This window comes from Euleptes europaea, chromosome 1 (genome assembly GCF_029931775.1).
Source record: "Euleptes europaea isolate rEulEur1 chromosome 1, rEulEur1.hap1, whole genome shotgun sequence".
In the NCBI taxonomy this organism is placed as follows: Eukaryota; Metazoa; Chordata; class Lepidosauria; order Squamata; family Sphaerodactylidae; genus Euleptes; species Euleptes europaea.
Genome location: NC_079312.1, coordinates 73,449,811 through 73,467,347, shown reverse-complemented (window position 1 = coordinate 73,467,347; position 17,537 = coordinate 73,449,811). Strand labels below are relative to the sequence as shown.

At 42.7% G+C, this 17,537-nt stretch overlaps 1 protein-coding gene across 3 annotated transcripts in view; it reads left to right on the top strand.

Annotated features, from left to right (window-relative positions):
* The window catches only part of DOCK3 (dedicator of cytokinesis 3), a 209,864-nt gene that overhangs the window by 72,017 nt on the left and 120,310 nt on the right, over positions 1-17,537 (top strand). For all 3 annotated transcript variants that reach the window (XM_056855260.1, XM_056855269.1, XM_056855252.1), the window contains exons 11-13: positions 10,678-10,738; positions 14,023-14,170; positions 16,180-16,268. In XM_056855260.1, the coding sequence (XP_056711238.1) occupies positions 10,678-10,738; positions 14,023-14,170; positions 16,180-16,268 (298 nt within the window). The remainder of the gene's footprint in view (positions 1-10,677; positions 10,739-14,022; positions 14,171-16,179; positions 16,269-17,537) is intronic.

Below are 17,537 nucleotides of genomic sequence, written 5' to 3'. Positions count from 1 at the left end.
TTAAAGAAAACTTTCCAATAAAAATTGTTGCTCTGTTTTGAGAATCATATCTATCTGCTTGATTTGAACAGATTGCTGACATGAAGCGGATATGAAAACACTCGGTTTCCTGCTACATTTGTCTTTCATTTGGCATTTGTTTTGCCCATTGCTTCTAATGAAGCATGAAATTAGAACTGTCTTTTGGTTTGTTGCATGTGTTTGTAGACAAACACCATTTCAAAATGCCAGTGTGGAGAAGGGAGTAATTTGTTAGCCTATATTTACTGCAGAGCAAGTACTAGTAGCAGTATTTGGATTTTAGTCTCAAGAGGGTTATTTTTATATATTTTTATGAAGCTTTCTTTGGTGCCTTATAGTGCCTAAGGATCAGGGATGGGCAGGACTGTACACTTTTACTCTGCTCTGGCTGCAACATACTCTGTCCCCAGAAGTGGCAGCAGAGTCCTAGGAAGAAATTATTATAAGTGCCTGTGGTGTCCATATATACTGTAACTTAGTCCTTCTGAATGGTGTCCATACAATAAACTACGGTATATAAAATAAAATTACACTGGTACCCTCTGAAACGATTTTCTACAGCCATGTTCTGTAACAAAAAATGGGCAAGATAGGAGAAGGAAGGCAAGTGAACAAGAATTATTCAAGGAAGCCAAACTGCTTTGGCAGCTATAATACCCATCTAATTTTTTTTTTATTTTTTTTTATTATTTTTCCAAAAATATTAAACACATAGTTTAACAATTGACATAAACAATAAAAAGTAAAAACAGATAGGAAACATTGTTAAAAATATTTGTATATAATCAAAGAAATACTGACTTCCCCTACACCTCCCTCCATCTTGTGATAAATTAGTAATCTCTTTTGCATAAAATTCTAATCCTGATATTATTGCTAATATTTATTAATCTCTTTGACATTTATATTTTTCAGAGAAAAAAATTAATAGTTAATACTATCATATACAAGAAAGAGAAAAAGAAAAAAAATAAAAGAAAAAAGAAGAAGATCGTGAATCTCACTAATAATAAATGGATTAGAATAGTAGAAAACATTTAATTACTTCAATTAAAAATTAATTATTTTGTAAGTCCTCCATTTCTCCCAAACACTCATTTAATACATATTATATTTCTAGTAAATTAATATCATATATGATTCTATTTCCATTAAAGCCAATCCTTTTAACCGGTTCCTATTTAATCTTTTCCAAAAGAGAAACTAGACTCTTTTAAATTAGTCCCTTTGTCCGGAATTTCCAGCATTTCCTTTTTCTCATTAACAGTAAGCGTCGAAGAGCATCCTTGGAAGTTGTTGGTAGGGTTTCTTCTGCAGATAGATGATCTTCATAGTAAATCCACGTTGCAATATCTTCCATCCCACATTCAAAGAAAAAGATCCCGACAGCTCCAGTTTTTCTACTCATTAAGTCTTCCAAGCAGGTTTTAAAAAGTTCATCAGGCAGATTGAAGAGACAGAAGTCAAAGTCACATTCAGATCCGTTGTTGTCAGCTGGGCTATTGCAGTTTGTTTATTGTAGTTCTCCGTTTCCTTCGCAAGATTCTTCTGTTCTTCGTCTCTCTTGTCAACTTGAGGGCCCTCTAGTATCACCTCTGACCTTATTGTGATAATTTGGGTTTTTATGTCTTTGAGATCGTCTAAGATAATGTCCAGTTTTTTATTAATAAGTTGATATTGAATGTTCATTAAAGCAGAGAATTGTTCCAGCTGCTTAGTCAGATATTCCATGGTTGCTACTTCTGAAAATTCTGTTAAAACTCATTTGGTAAAATCCAGGCAAATACACCAGTGTTGTAAATAACAAAGAGGTGCTGCAGGAATCAGGGTCGTAAACCTTCCATCTTCTTTATGTTCAGGAATTTGGGAGATATTTGCCAGTTACACACTAATGCCACACTTCTGATTCCAAGTTCTCTGGCTCTCTCGCGATGATAGATTGTTTCCAGGAAGGATGTGGCAGGAAAGCTTTGTTTAGTTAGAAAGACGACTCTTCGGGGTGGGGGGGATTATTCCTCCACCCTCCCCTTTATACGTAGTAGTTCCTGATTGGTAACTGAAGCGTCTTTCAAAAATCTTAGTTGTTATGTCTTCCCACTGATCTAATTGATAAGATTCCTGCTGGTTTATCTGATCTTTTCTTGTTTTTAAAGAGTCATTTAAACATTGGGTGGGGAGATATGGATTCGACAGATGTGTTTAGCAATCTCCTGGGACTTCCAAATCCAGGTAAAACAAAAGAGTTCTTTTAAACTTACTCAGATTTTAGGAGAGTAGGTATTCTTACTTCTGTATAGTTGCTTAGATGGTAGTAGATAGGGGAGAGCGAAGCCTAATTCCAAAGAGACGTCTGCGGCGAAGTAAAACCCCTCAAGCCAGCGGGACTGCTTCTGAATCTCCGGAGTCTTAAAACTCAGAGAGTTCAGGAGTCAAACTGCTCTTCATCGGCAGCAGGAGATTCCCTGACACCCGTTCCACTATTTAGGAATCGGGGGGCGCGCGTTGACACCCCTATTTAAGACGTTTCTTGGTTCCCCCACCGGGAGCCCCCGGGGAGACACAGTGCTTCGCTCAGCAGCCCTACCGGAAGTTCTAATACCCATCTAATTTAAGCAGAATAACAAGAATGCTTATTTGTATCACATGTTCCTGCATCCAGCAGCCATCCAGGATTTCATCTTGAATGAGGGGGTTGACCTGGCAAGTATCACTGTGACTTGGCTGAGGTATGGCAGGGGTTAATCTCTCCCAACTGTATCCCCCCAGGGTACATGGAGATACATGAGCATAGGTCTGATAGTCAGGAGGTGGAGTCACTGTAGTCTGTAAGGACCATATTCCCCTAGTATGGTGCCCTATCCAGGAAACTTCTGGTTCATCGGCGTGACTTCTGTGCAGTCCCACATGGGTACTTTCCTTTTATCCCTTAGAAGCTCCTTGATCAATTGATCTTGAGCAGCATATATCTAGTGTTGGAGGGATATAAGGACTGAAACAAATCTTGCCACTGACAATGTAGCCTGTCGCTTAGTAAAAAAGGCATTATGTCAGTCACAGAGGCATTGGATTTGTATATTAAAAGGGGGGAAATATACCCACATGGGTACTGCGCATGCGCAGGCTAGCCGTGGAGAATTTTATGCTGGAAAGTTCTAGAAAGTTTGAGCTGCTCTCACTCCTCCCCCGCCCAACAGCTCTTCCCGCCAAGCGGTCATGTGACAGGGGAGGGGCGAGCAGCTGTCCCTCCAGTTCTTTCTTTGCCGCCACGTGAGTTAGAACGTTTTCTGGTGAGCTCTTCGTTTTCTTCTTACCTATGGAGAGTATGATGGCGCTCTTCAAGAAATGTTCCTCTTGCGGTTACAAAATGTCACAGTTAGATGAACATGACGAGTGCATTTATTGTTTGGGGGAAGCGCATATATCAGCGTCCTGCAGACATTGCAGTTCGCTTACCCATTGTTCCTGACAGGATAGGGCTTTGAAGCTTAAGGCTTATTTATATGAGCAGTCCTTAGCTCCTGTACTGGGTATTTCTTCTCAAAACCTTCCCCCTCATCGTCCAAAAAGAAGAAAAAATCTGAGACTTCTACTGGATCTAAGAAGTCGGGCGATCCCAAGGTGTCGTCTTCAAAATCCAAAAAGTCTCCTGATAGGTCGCAGTCTTGTCGGGAGGAGAAGTCGGGATCTCGGCATCGATCGCCATCGACGTCGAAAAAGGACTCGACACCAAAGCATGACCCCACTCCTAGGAGCGACTTGATGCCGAAGATCTTATCGATGTCAAGGGATAGCTTAACACCTGAAAACGGCTCGGTAGCCAAGAACTCTCCGAAGTTCTTATCCCCACCAGCCTCCCTTAAGGGCACTCTGCTTCTATCCCCCATCAGAGTACAAGGACATGGGACTCGCGACCAACAGCCCCACTCCCCTAGATCGGGTGAGGCGCAACTCCCTTCCCCTTCATCATCCAGGGAACGTTGCAGCCGAGCTCCTTCCAGGGGGAAGACTCTGTGAGTCACGGACATTCCACCTCCCCCAGAAGGAAAAGGTCCCCTCGGGAGGATCAGATTTACTTTTCCCCTTTGGAGCACGATATGATTGTGATTCCTGACTTCCATTCTGATTCCGAATTGAGATCACGAGAGATTGCTACAGAGCCCGTCGGCATTGGGACCGAAGGGGCTGCTGCTCCTGTTGCCACTCTCCCTCCCCCCGCCGAGGGGATAGTCGGTGTCGAGACTCCCTTCAATGTCGTGATTCGCCCAGAGCGGCCGATAGACTTCGAGATTCTTCGCCACAGATCGATAATCGGTACCAACACGACCATGAGGAGCTTCGGCACCGAGTGATCCGGTCTGCCTCAAGACACCGTTCGGCACCAAGAGGTCACTCCAGATCTCCGAGAGACCGTGGAGCGGTGGCATCGACATCGAGAACGTCGGCACAGTCGAGGCAGGTTTTCCACCCTGATTCCTCTGAGTCAGAGGATGACTAGATTGTCTCGCAGGGGGTCGGAAACCTCTTCCTGGCCCTCGCTAGATGATGTGGTGGGCGACCCGTTCCCAGTCTCCCCGTCAGAAGATATTGGGGCTATAACGAGCAACTGGCCAGAATGGCCAAAGCTCTGGGAGTTAAGGTCGATCCCACACAAGCCAGGGAAAAGGATCCTGTAATGGATATCCTCTACTCCCCAGAGGCTGAACCTGTCTCCATCCCCATGGTGAAGGGTATCAGAGAGATCGCGCTTACAAATTGGGCCAAGCCATCTTATCCCTTAATCCCTAGAAAGGTAGACAACTTATATAGGGTCCAGGAAGGGGAGCACCCTTGCCTCTATCAACATCCTCAAAGCAGCTCTTTGGTAGCTGACACTCTTCCAGCTAAGGGGAAAGCTGGATCCCACTCCTCTACCTCTGACAAAGAGGGTAGAAAACTGGACCTCATGGGCCGCATATTTTATTCGGCAGGTTCCTTAGGCCTAAGGGTCGCCAGCCATAGCGCCCTAATGGGGCGCTACCAGATGCTCCTATGGGAGCATGTCACTGACCTGTTGTCAGATGTGAGTGAGGAGAAAATAAAGGTAGCCAAGGCCATGCAGTCAGAAGGCTACAGGCTAGGCTGTCACGAACTATATGCAGCCAGACATGCCGCAGATGTTGCCAGCAAGACCCTGGCGTCCAGTGTAGCGCTACGTCACTTCTCCTGGCTGAGGTCCTCTAACTTGCCTCAAGAGGCTAAGAACAGATTAGAGGAGATGCCGTTCGATGAACGAGCTCCCTAGGACTCCATCCCTAGGATTGTGGTCAAATCCCTAAATTGGTGGGGACGGGATTGTAACCTCGCAGGAGTACAATTTGGGGTGCCTACCCATGACATCCAGATCTTTACGGATGCTTCCCTGATAGGCTGGGGGGCACACTGTGGCCACCTGCGGACCAAGGGTAGGTGGTCTCTGGAGGAGTCCCAGCTACACATTAACCTGTTGGAACTCAGGGCTATAAAATACGCTCTGATCTCTTTTGCAGGGACGATACAAGGGAAACGGATTCTGATTGCAACAGACAACGTGGTCGCGAAGTACTACATAAACAAGCAGGGTGGTACAGGATTGCGACGGCTCTGCAAGGAAGCCATCCACATTTGGGAGTGGGCTGCTCAGCACTGCGCTTCTTTGGCGGCCATTCATGTCGCAGGGCAGTCGAACGTTGTAGCCAATGCTCTCAACAGAGAGTTGGACAGACAGCACAAATGTTCCTTAAACGGGTTATGGATCGTTGGGGTATTCCCTTCGCAGACTTGTTTGCTACAAAAGAGAACACAAAGTGCCCCATCTTTTGCTCAAGGGTGGCAGGGGACCCACTGCCAATAGGAGACGTGTTTCAGGTCCCATGAACGGGGCAGCTGATGTATGCCTTCCCCCCAGTTCCCCTAATCCACAGGGTGGTGGGGAAGATGGTAGCAGACAGAGCTCAGGTGATTCTGATAGCCCCTTTTTGGCCAAAGAGACCATGGTTCCCGACGCTATGGAAGTTGGCTCAGGGACATTTCTGGGAACTTAAGGGGTGTGTGGCACCACGACCCCGCATCATTCCACCTGACAGTGTGGCTGATTCAGTAGTGGAGGAATTCCCTAGAGAGGTGATGGAAGTACTGGTAGCGGCCAGGAAACCCTCCACCAAACGTTCGTACAGCAGCAAGTGGAAAGGGTTTGAAGTTTGGGCAACAGGGAGAGGTCTTAACCCAAGCTCATGTCCCCTGGCCTGGGTACTAGAATATCTGCTATCTCTAAAGGAGAGAGGGTTGGCAAACTCGTCGGTAAAGGTACACTTGGCAGCTATCTCTTCATTGCATGAGGGTGTAGGAGATCGTTTCCTATTCTCCCACCCCCTGTGCAAGAGGTTTTTCAAAGGGCCTTAATAATATTTTCCCTTTTGTCAAGGCACCATTGCCACAGTGGAATCTGACCAGGGTGTTATCCCAATTGATGGCCAAGACCTTTGAGCCACTTTCCTCCTGTGAGCTATATTATCTCAGCTACAAGGTGGCGTTTTTGGTGGCCATTACATCAGCCAGGAGAGTCAGTGATTTATCCACACTGCGTCATGACCCACCGTTCCTGAAGGTGCATAACGATAGAGTGGTCCTTCGCACCAGCATCGACTTCCTCCCTAAGGTAGTCTCTAAATTTCACACCTCTCAAGATATAGTGCTGCCCACCTTCTTTCCTAACCCTCAGTCAGCCAAAGAAAGATGCTTGCACACTTTGGATGTGATGCGAGCGCTTTTATTTTATCTGCATAGATCCAAACAGTATCGAAAGGATAATAACTTGTTTGTATGGTTTTTCGGCCCAAAGAAGGGTTGCAAGGCACAGACCATCGCACGGTGGGTAACCAAGGCCATTTCCATTGCCTATCAGTCAGCCAGCAAGGAGTGTCCACTTAGTGTAAAGGCACACTCCACCAGGGCAGTGGCATCCTCGGCTGCTTTCCAAGGTTCGGTCAGTTTAGTGGATGTTTGTAGGGCTGCGACCTGGTCCAGTCCGGCTACCTTTGTTCACCACTACTCTATGGATATAGGTGCCCGCTGTGACTCAGTGGTGGGTGAGGCAGTTTTGAACACAGTTCTGTAGGGAATTAATAAAGGTTGCTAGTTGCAACTGCACTCCCGCCTCCTGTGTTTTGTTAGCGTGCTATTCTCCCATGTGGGACTGCACAGAAGCCACGCTGATGAAAAACAGTGTTGCTTACCTGTAACTGTTGTTCATCTAGTGGTCTTCTATGCAGGCACGCATCCCTCCCTCCGTCCCCGCTGTGGGTTGCTCTCTTTACAGGACAGTACCGCGGCGGCGAAGTGGCGAACTGGAGGGACGGCCGCTCGCCCCTCCCCGTCACATGACCGCTTGGCAGGAAGAGCTGTTAGGCGGGGGAGGGGTGCGAGTGGCTCGAACTTTCTAGAGCTTTCCAGCATAAAATTCTCCGCGGCTGGCCTGCGCGTGCGCAGTACCTATGCGTGCCTGCACAGAAGACCAGTAGATGAACAACAGTTACAGGTAAGCAACACTGTTTTTATGTGCCCAATGTACCTAATGTTGGGATTGAGAAACAGGATTGGGTTTCTGTTGGTGTACTACCTACCCCACTATCAGTCTCTCAGCTTGAGCTGACAGATCTGGTCTCAAGGGTGGTGCTGAGGACCCATAGCTAGTTGTCCTGGGGGACTTCAATATTCATGCTGAGCCTGTCATGTCAGGAGCAAGTCAGGATTTCATGGCCTCCAGGACAACCATGGGTCTGTCTCAGGTAATAGCTGGTCCTACGCATTGGGCAGGTCACAATCTTAATCTGGTATTTTGTTCTCAGCAGAAGGAAAGTGATCTGAGAGTGGTGGCATTGTTGATGGTTCCTTTGTGCTGGACAGGTTTAGACATACAGGGATATCTAGATTCGCAGGGGTAGAGAAGCCATTAACATGATCTACCCCTGGAGCCAGATGGATCCAAATGGCATTCTGATGGCTCTGGGGCATCTTCCTGTTGATATAACTGGTGCTTCTGTTTATGCCTTAGTTGACCTTGGGAATTAGGAAATTATCTGGACAGTTGACAAAATTGCTCTCAGGTGACCTCTCTCAAGTGTTAGAGCCCAAGTAGCCCCTTGGTTTACTGAGGGACTGTGGGCTATGACAAGGGAGAATGCTAGAGTGACAGTGGGGGAAGACTTGGGATGAGTCTAATAAGAGATAGGTATTTCATGGTGGTGATGGTGGCAAAGGAATAACACTTTTCTACTACCATTGCATTTCCACAGTGTAGGCCAGTAGAGCTGTTCCTTATAGTCAGAGGCCTGTTGGGATCTGATCTGCAGAGGAGGTGGGCTGATCAGGGCTGTCTTAACAGCATTATTATTCCTGTGAGTGGCTGTGTAGGTAGGGGCCCCAGTGCACTGCTTTGCCTAGGGGCCTGTAATGCTGGAAATGGATGATTGGATGCAGGGGTGGATGTAGATGTGGATGCTATATTTGAAGAAGCAGTACTAGTGGCTGACATTGCATCTAGGTTGAATCAAGATGTTAATTTTGGAAGTTTGCTCATTTTCTCCTCCTGTGCAGCTCTTTTCCTCTTCTGTACTCCACTCAAAACATTACGTTTCATTTCTGCTCAAAGGGTTATTCACCTGGAAATATTAAACATTCTGCTTCCATAATGAACAAGTCCTTCCTTACATTATACTTCAGTATTTATTCTTAATCAAAACCAAATTAATATTAATATTGTTCATTATCTTTAGTAAAACATGCTAAGTATGCATTTTCCAATAACATATATGTATAGTTTAGTATAGTATTTATTTATTCATTGACAGCAAGTCACAACATACATAGATTAGCATAAGGCCGCTATGCTTATGAGGCCCCTGGGCAACTGCCCAGCATGCCCATGTGTTAAGACGGTCCTGGGGCTGATTGGTGGCTCATTGTGACCATTTTGCTCAACCCTTTGCAAATAAAATCTCTTTTATCTGTTGTGACTCGGACTGTATGTTAGCAGTGCCAGAGTCAGATGGCTCCAGGGTGCTGACTTGTCCAGCTATTTGGGATTGTTTCAGTTTATTCTGGATGAGGGTGTGGACAGGATCCTTGGAAGTTTGAAGCATACCACCTCCTTGTATGACCCTGCCCTTCATGGCTATTTAAATCTGCCAGGGCGTGTGGTCTAGCTGACTGGGTCCAAGAAGTAGTTAATGCTTCCTTGAGGGAAGGGGTGGTCTCCCCAGCCTTGAAACAGGTTGTGGTACACAATCTTCTAAAGAAGCCTACCCTTGATCCAGGAGATCTCAGTAACTATTGACCAGTCTCTAATGTTCCATTCTGGAGCAAGGTGATTGAGCAGTTTGTAGATGGTCAACTTCAAGCTTTCATGGGTGAAGTAGATTGCTTGGATCCTTTTCAGTATGGCTTTAGGCCTGGTTATGGGACTGAAACAGCCTTGGTCACCCTGGTGGATGTCCTGCACCAAGAGATGGATGGTAAAAGGTAAAGGTAGTCGCCTGTGCAAGCACCGAGTCATTACTGACCCATGGGGTGATGTCACATCACGATGTTTACTAGGCAGACTATGTTTATGGGGTGGTTTGCCATTGCCTTCACCAGTCATCTACACTTTACCCCCAGCAAGCTGGGTACTCATTTTACCGACAGCAATCAGGAGAAAATAAGGCAGCACCAGTAGGCAGGAAGGACAAGAATAATGTTCAAGTTAGAGAGTTTATTTATCCCTTCTAGATCTACTCATTTTACCCACCTCATAAGGATGGAAGGTTGAGTCAACCTTAAGCCAGCTACCTGAAAGCGACTTCCATTGGGATCAAACTCAGGTAGTGAGCAGAGCTTTGACTGCAGTACTGCACCTTACCACTCTGCACCATGGGGTAGGTAAAATAAAGGAAATTACCTAGAAATGGGTGGCATAAGATGAATCCCACTGCTACCAGCCATTCTCTTTCCAGGCATAAGGGCTTACTTCTCTTCCACAGCTACTAATACAAGCAATCAAAGTCCTGAGAAGATCTTCAGAGTCTACAAAGCTGAACAGAGCTACCAGCAAACAACTATAGGCCAAGGACCTTTTGACTTTGTTTGTGCAAAATGCTTGTGCCTCTGGCATGGTTTGGGCTTTTCACATTACCTGGAAAAGCAAAGGGGCAAATTCTTAGCAGATCTTTCCCATCTGGGTCAGGTTCCCAAGCTCCTTTTATTTGCACCACCCAAAATGTTACTAATGAGAAAGCTTTCAAGTTGCTGTGTCTTCATAAGCAAGGAAGGGTACATTTATTCAGGGCCACAGTAATATCCAAATTTTCCATCAGCCTATGCAGCCATATATTTCTTTCCTTCTGCCTTTTATGATCTATCTTTATGAACAGGAAGGTGAAAGAAACATATGAAATAAGTAAGAGCTTAACACTAGCAGGTCTTACTTGTGTGAAATGTAGGTGAGGCCTTTCTAAATAAACGATTAACATTTTAAATTACATATTATTGCTTGAGTTTTCATATGTGATGAAATATATAGGAGAGGATTATATTTGAAAGTGTTCTACATTCAAAATAGAACCTGTTGACAATTGTTACTATTCTTTTTCTCTATTTTGGTAGGATCTCAGCAGCAAGGACATGAAGAAAGATTTGTACATCGTTGCTCAAGTAATTCGGATAGGTACAGTATGTTTTATTGAATATTAACTCAGTCATCTACTTAGTATGCAGAATCTCCCAGCTTCAGTATGTGGCATCTCCAGTTTAAAGGATCAGATGTGAAACATGTGGCTGGGGTACTCACTGTGAGCCGCACATTGTGATTGTGGGTCTGCAGTCCTGCTCCAGAAATAGAGCTGCTGGCCAGGCCACATGCCTTGGCCATTTCCATTCGCCAGCCACGTGGCTGGGCAGTTTGTAACCACCCCCACCTGTATTCCAGCCTATTGCTGGCACATGCGAGCAGGCTGCTCTGGGAGCTAGGGCGACGGCAGATGATGCAGAAGCATGCTGCGTTGCCCCGCCCCTGCGAGCTATTTAAGGACTGGCCACCTAGCCTTGTTCATTTTCACAGCAGACCCGCCCACCCTTCTTCCCTTTGTTTAATTTTTTTGATTAATTTTTGTTTTATTGATTTGAGACTAAATATGAGATAATCCACACAAGTGCAAATGAGCCAATCAGCAGGTGCATACGTCCCATCTGATAAAGCAAGATAAGAAGGCCAATCTTAACTCTTAACCTCTGTTAAAAAGCAATTTCTGTAACTGTTTAATTTAACTGTTAAAGATTAATGTAACTTTAAGCAAAGTTCACTGACGAGTTTATGAATTCTCGGTTAACATTCAAAATTGGGAAGAAAAAAATGGTGAATTAGTCAAATACCACTATAATAAGTCTCACTGGAAAAGACAGTAATCCTAGGAAAATTGAGGCAATAGGAAAAGAGGAAGACCCAGCATGAGATGGATAGACTCGATAAAGGAAGCCACGGCCCTCAGGATGCTAAGGATAGAACATTTGGGAGGTCATTAATTCATAGGGCTGCCATAAATTGGAAGAGATTTGATGGCATTGAACATGCATTTGACGGACAAAGGGTTAATCTTCAGTAGAAGCTGAGAGATGAGTGGGTGGAGGCAAGGGGCTCACTCTCTGAGTTCTGAAAGAAAGAAAGGATTTGAAGATTGGTAACCTGCGAGTGAAGAAGCTGTGAACAACTCTGAGAACCTGAGGGTTCAGTTTGGCCTAATCTAGTGAAACACACAACATGTTGAATGACAGGATTGAGATTGGGAGGGAAAGGGCCCTTTCTCCGGTCACAAAGAGGGATTAGTCTCTGGGAAGGAGCTATTCTAGTTACAGGATAATGTGAGGGGATTACTGCCACTAGTGTGAGGTAGCTCAGTAATAAGAACAGGAAGAAAGGTTTTGGTAAATCACCATACTTCTGCGTTTCTCTGGGGAATAGACATTGAAAGGTCTCTTCCTTCCCTGGTAGCTAGGCAGCAGAGTTTGTGAAACAACAACTATAGGAGTTCTGGGGAACAGAACTAAGTTTGTGAACTAAGAACGAAAGGAACGTAATTTATGTAAAATCTAAGCCAAATACAAACTAAGCTCTCTCAGAAGTGAATCTTGTAAATTTATATATCTGGTTTTATGCTTTCCCTCCAATACATTTTCCCCTCAAAATCCATTTTGTTAATACTAGTTAATAAATTTCTGTTTTCTTTGTTAACTTTAAAAAGCCTCTGGTGTCATATTTCTATTCTTAGGTAAACTAAGGTAATAGGGACTGGAGAAGGAGAAAAATTATCTCCACATAACATATTCTGGCTAACAGCGAGTAAGCGATCCCCCTCTCTCCCCCTCAGAACAAAAACTGATTACTGGGAGATAGTAGTAAGAAGGAGGGGGGGTCGTCATAATGCACACACATATTCAGGGGCTTCTACAGTAACCCTTTACTTCACTTTTTGGGGGTGGGGGGAATTTGCAAGTGGTACACAACTGACTCATGAGTCTGCTCATAACAAGGTTACAAGTATCTCCCCCTTTCATCGTCCTGATTTGGAGTGGAGAGGACATTCTGCTGGGACAGGAATAGAAGGGAAGATCCAGTCCTTGAATGGCTAGCTGGGAAGAACCTGGCTTCCCAAAGTCAAGGAACTAACAATGCATGTTACAGATAATATAGTTCTGGATCTTTTGAAATTGGGATGCATCTGGTTTATACAGGAGACCTAAGTTATATCTATTTGCATTAGGTGTGAGAAAGTAGTGACTGGGTTTCTTATTAATATTTGTTGTATTTGTTTTCAATACAGTGATTCTGTTCATGAAGGAAAGGTGTAGAGGGGAGGTGAACATTGTCACCGAGGGAAGATAGTATAATGATTCATACTTGCAGTCTTGGGGTGGTCCTGTGTAATCCCTTTGCCTGGAATTTCAGGTGGAGGAGATAAATATGTTTACCAGTTTCATGAACTATAAATGGATACAGACGATCTCTCCTGGCCTAGCTGAAGAAACATATAACCTAAACTCAGCATGTTCCTTCTAAGAAATTGTTCTTGCCTTCTTTGAGGCTTGCCTTCTGCTTGAAAATCCTGTATAATAAGGGTTAATCTGTTTTCTTGTGGCTATCAACATTTTCCAAAGCAAACACTCTAATAATAGGACCTGTAGGCTCAATCCTATCAATTTCTGCAAGTGGGTCATAGCATTAAGAATAACAGTTGCAATCATTCTTGTATTCTCTGAGGACCATCAGTGAAATTAATTTGTGGAGCCAGATGTCATCTCTTCTGAAGGAAAGATTAAAATAATTCATGACATAATTTATGAAAATGTTTTTTAAAAAATTGTAGGGTTTTTAAAAAGATTTTAAGGATCACAAGCCTCGTTCCTGCAAAATTGCCACAGGAAAACATTCAAAAGTTGCTCATCAAGTTAATAAATTTGATATAACTATACCTTTTAGAGAAGCTTCTCAAATGGTGGCATGATGTTTATATTTATATCCCTTTGTATGATAAAGAATTACAGGTATAGTTTAGTAGCGTTTGTGCAAGATAAACAAGGCCGTGTTTTATGACAGTTCAGCTGACAGAACTCAATGTGACAAAAGAGTTTTGTGGCACCTTAAATTTATTATGGCATAAGCTTTTAAAGCCAGAGCTTACTTTGTCATACTTCTGCCAAAGTAGAATGTGGCTCACAAAAACTTCTCTCCTAATAAATTTGTCAGTTTTATGTGGCAAGACTCTTGATTTGGCCGCAGCAGGCTAACGTGGCTCTCCCTTTGGAATTAGCTCTTAATGTACTTTAGCTTAGCCACATATGTACTAGTAGAACAAGATTAGTTTTTACACTTGTTTTATGGCAAATATATTTTTGCATGCAAGACAGATCTTTAGGAGACTAGAAGCTAAATTGTAATCCTAATAACTTTGTTTTTAGGACGCATGTTATTAAACGATTCAAGGAAGGGTCCTTCTCATCTGCATTATCGGCGTCCATATGGTTGTGCAGTATTAAGTATCATGGATGTAATTCCATCAATCTCTGAATTAAAAGAAGAAAAGGATTTTGTTCTTAAAGTTTACACGTAAGTTATTTATTATGCCAATAAGAGGGAAAACTACACAAACTGTTTGTGTTAGGTCAGATATCTGAATGTTATATAAAATATGGGTGACATGGTCTTTGCCTAAAATGAACTGTGCAGAGTCATTCAACTGCTTTTTCTTTCCTTCAAGTAAGTAAATGAATTTCCTTCAGGAGTGTGCATATGCATCCCTTACACTAATTCATCTACCTTCTAATTTGTTCGCTTCAGTTTGACAGTGCTAATGCACAATTCTTTAAATAAACATTGTGACTTGACCGTTGTTCTGTAGGAAAGCAAAGTGCAAGGTAGAGAAAACAGCTGTCACTGACATTTTTCAGCAGATTCAAAGCAGCTTGAGAGCCTCATTTGTAATCACTTCCAGAGTTGTGCTTTCCTGCTGACTATATGTGAGCCAAGCTATTTATAAGCTTACCAAGTATAAGATCTCTGGTTAGGATCTATAGGCTTCCTTTTTGTTATTGATGGCACAGATAGTGCTGTCAAGCTTGGCTTTTAAAATTTTGAAGATTGAATAAAATACTGTTCCCCAACCTAGGGTGGGTTCCCTGAGAGAAGGCAACAGTACATGGCAAAGGAAAGCAGCAGTGGGCGTAGAGAAAGCTGAATGGCCCTGCATCCACTCTTGACTCCAACTGCAATGGTGTAGCTGTGAGTGAAGCAGCAGGTGAGAGAACCACCTTCCTCTATGCTCCTGTGGCTGTCCTGTAATGCATTGAGCCACAGGAGAGTGCTCAGTACCCATGAATTTGGGAGATGTTTTGCTGGACTGAGGTTTTCCCATGCTGCATGTTATAGGATATACATAAGAATAAGCCATAAATAGGCCTACCCAAAATAAGAAGTTTACAGATTAGAAATTACTGCAAAGGCTATAAGGAATAGTAATCAGGCAAGGAAGTAATGTACAAGCAGAAAGGAGAACAGAGGGGGAAAGAACAGTGTGACACCAAATAAGAAAGGTATATGGATGGGACCATGTAATGTTTAACGTCTGCTGATTTATGAGAGTCTTTTGTGCTGAGCTTTAACTTACTTGATTGTCTTTAATTCAGGTTTCATTTTGGATCATGTTATTCTTAAAAGGAAAAAAAATTACTTTTTTAAAATACAGTTAAATTGATTTATTACATATCCTGGTTCCCACATGTTCCATTTTTTGCTGAGACAGGCTTTGAAAACACCTGGGGCAGTCTGTAGTTTATTTTGGGAGGAACTCCTTGATGAGCCCTCCACTCCCAAGTTCAGTTTTATGAAAATCAAGCTGAAGAGTTAAGGGCACTCTCCTGAGACTAAACTGTCACTAACATGAGTAGATTTCTGAGTAGACCTGACGTGGATAGCCAGACTAGCCTGATTTAATCAGATCTCAGAAGCTAAGCAGGGTTGACCCTGCTTAGCAAGTATTTGGATAGGAGACCTCCAAGGAATTCCATGGTGTGAGGTAGAAATAAAACAAATAGGTGCCCAACTTACCATTTCAGGTGATTAGAAAGCATGCCTACTGTGCATGTGCGGTACCCATGTGGGACTGCACTGTGACCACAATGATGAACAAATAGAACTAATGTTTGAGAGCATTCCACTTGAACTTGATCAATTAGCAAATAAGAGTAGGCACCATCAGGCCACTACAATTTTTTTCCCCAGGACAAGCAATAAACTAATCTATCCTGTCTCAGTGGATTTCTGTGCCTCACTTTGCAAAAACCACAAGTAAGTGTTTCAAGTGTATCATGCCAAGCAGCAAACAAACAGTTCACCAAGGTGCTATCAGCATTTTAATACCAATAGGATTTCAAAGGTTCTTAGTTTGAAAAGGCCTGTCTTATTTTATATATCATTTCAGATTTCAGTGTTCTTAAACAGAATTCATGGTGTTTTTTTCAAACTTGAAAACGGTTTTTTTCCTCTTTGTTGTATAAATTGCTCACACGTGCATTTAAGTCTTCTTAAAGCAGCAGGTAATGTTGGCTATATTTTTGTAGGTGCAACAATGAGAACGAATGGTATCAGATTCATGAAAACATCATTCGCAAGTCCAGCACCAAATATACAGCACCCAGCTCAAACTATGGTAATATTTAATTTTGCCTATATTAAAAACTTGTATAGTTTCTTCATGGTAAAGAATTGGATGTTTGTTTCTGAACTTTTCAGTATATTTCAGGTGAATAGTCGGTACATAGTTTTTGCTTTTGAAAAGAATTATTTTCAGATATTTTAGTTGCTTTTCATTTGCTTCATTGGAGCACTTAGTGCCAAACTAGATGTAATGGCATCTTCGTGGCCACTGTAGGGATGCTATTTCCATCTTAAAGTGATTTAAAAACGCCACAAGTGTGGTGGGCTACAAAACAACACTACAAAGTTGCCTCAATTTGATTAATAACAGAAGTCCATAAGCGATCAAATAATATAGTACAGTTACTTTTCTGTAATATAGTAAACTTCATAATTATAGAAACCGCTTCAACCTTATCTAACCATTCCTGCATACCTGGTGCCTTATTGGGCTTCCACTAATCCCTAACCTTTCCCTCAATTTCTTACATATATTATTCCAATAATTCATGTCGCATGGACACTGCCACCACATGTGAAAAATCTGCCGACTGATTATGACAAAACCAACAATTGTTCTGAAGACAAAAATATCTGTTTCAGTGGAAGCAATATAGAGCTACCCATGATCAAAGTACCCCCCTATTTTCAGATGAGCGTCAAGATGTTTATTGAACCAGATGGTTTCAGAATTCAGTTATTATTATAATATTATAATAAGATAGACATTTATTATACAAAACCCAGAACACTGAATGTATATTTAAATGAATGTTGCAACCTTCATATTGCCACAACATGATGTAAAATGTTTATGAAATTGAAGGCTATTATCTAGAAAATATGTTTTATGTACATAATGGAAGAAGACTGTACAAGGAGCCCTATCGGAGAACAGTTTTCTATAACTTGTGTATCCTTCTTAAATTTTCATCTATAACATGAGATGTAAATCTGTCTCTCAAGGTGCATCTGGCTTCTTGTCTCTGTATAGATGATTTGTGTAGAGTAATCTAGTACCTGCTCATAAAATGATTAGGCAGATGATCAGATTCTCAACATGCTTATCCCATCATAAATCATATCCTGGCGGGCATGTCATTTTATACTAATTTTAAATGTTTTGAGTGGCTTTGACTCAGTAAACCATATTTGTGTATGTTCAAATGGGATGAGTCTTAGGACTTGCAGGACTTGAGGATAGTCCAAATTAGTTTATAATGGCCCTGATAAATTTAATTTTTGATACTCATAGCTATTTTGTTATGGCCTAAAGTGTAGT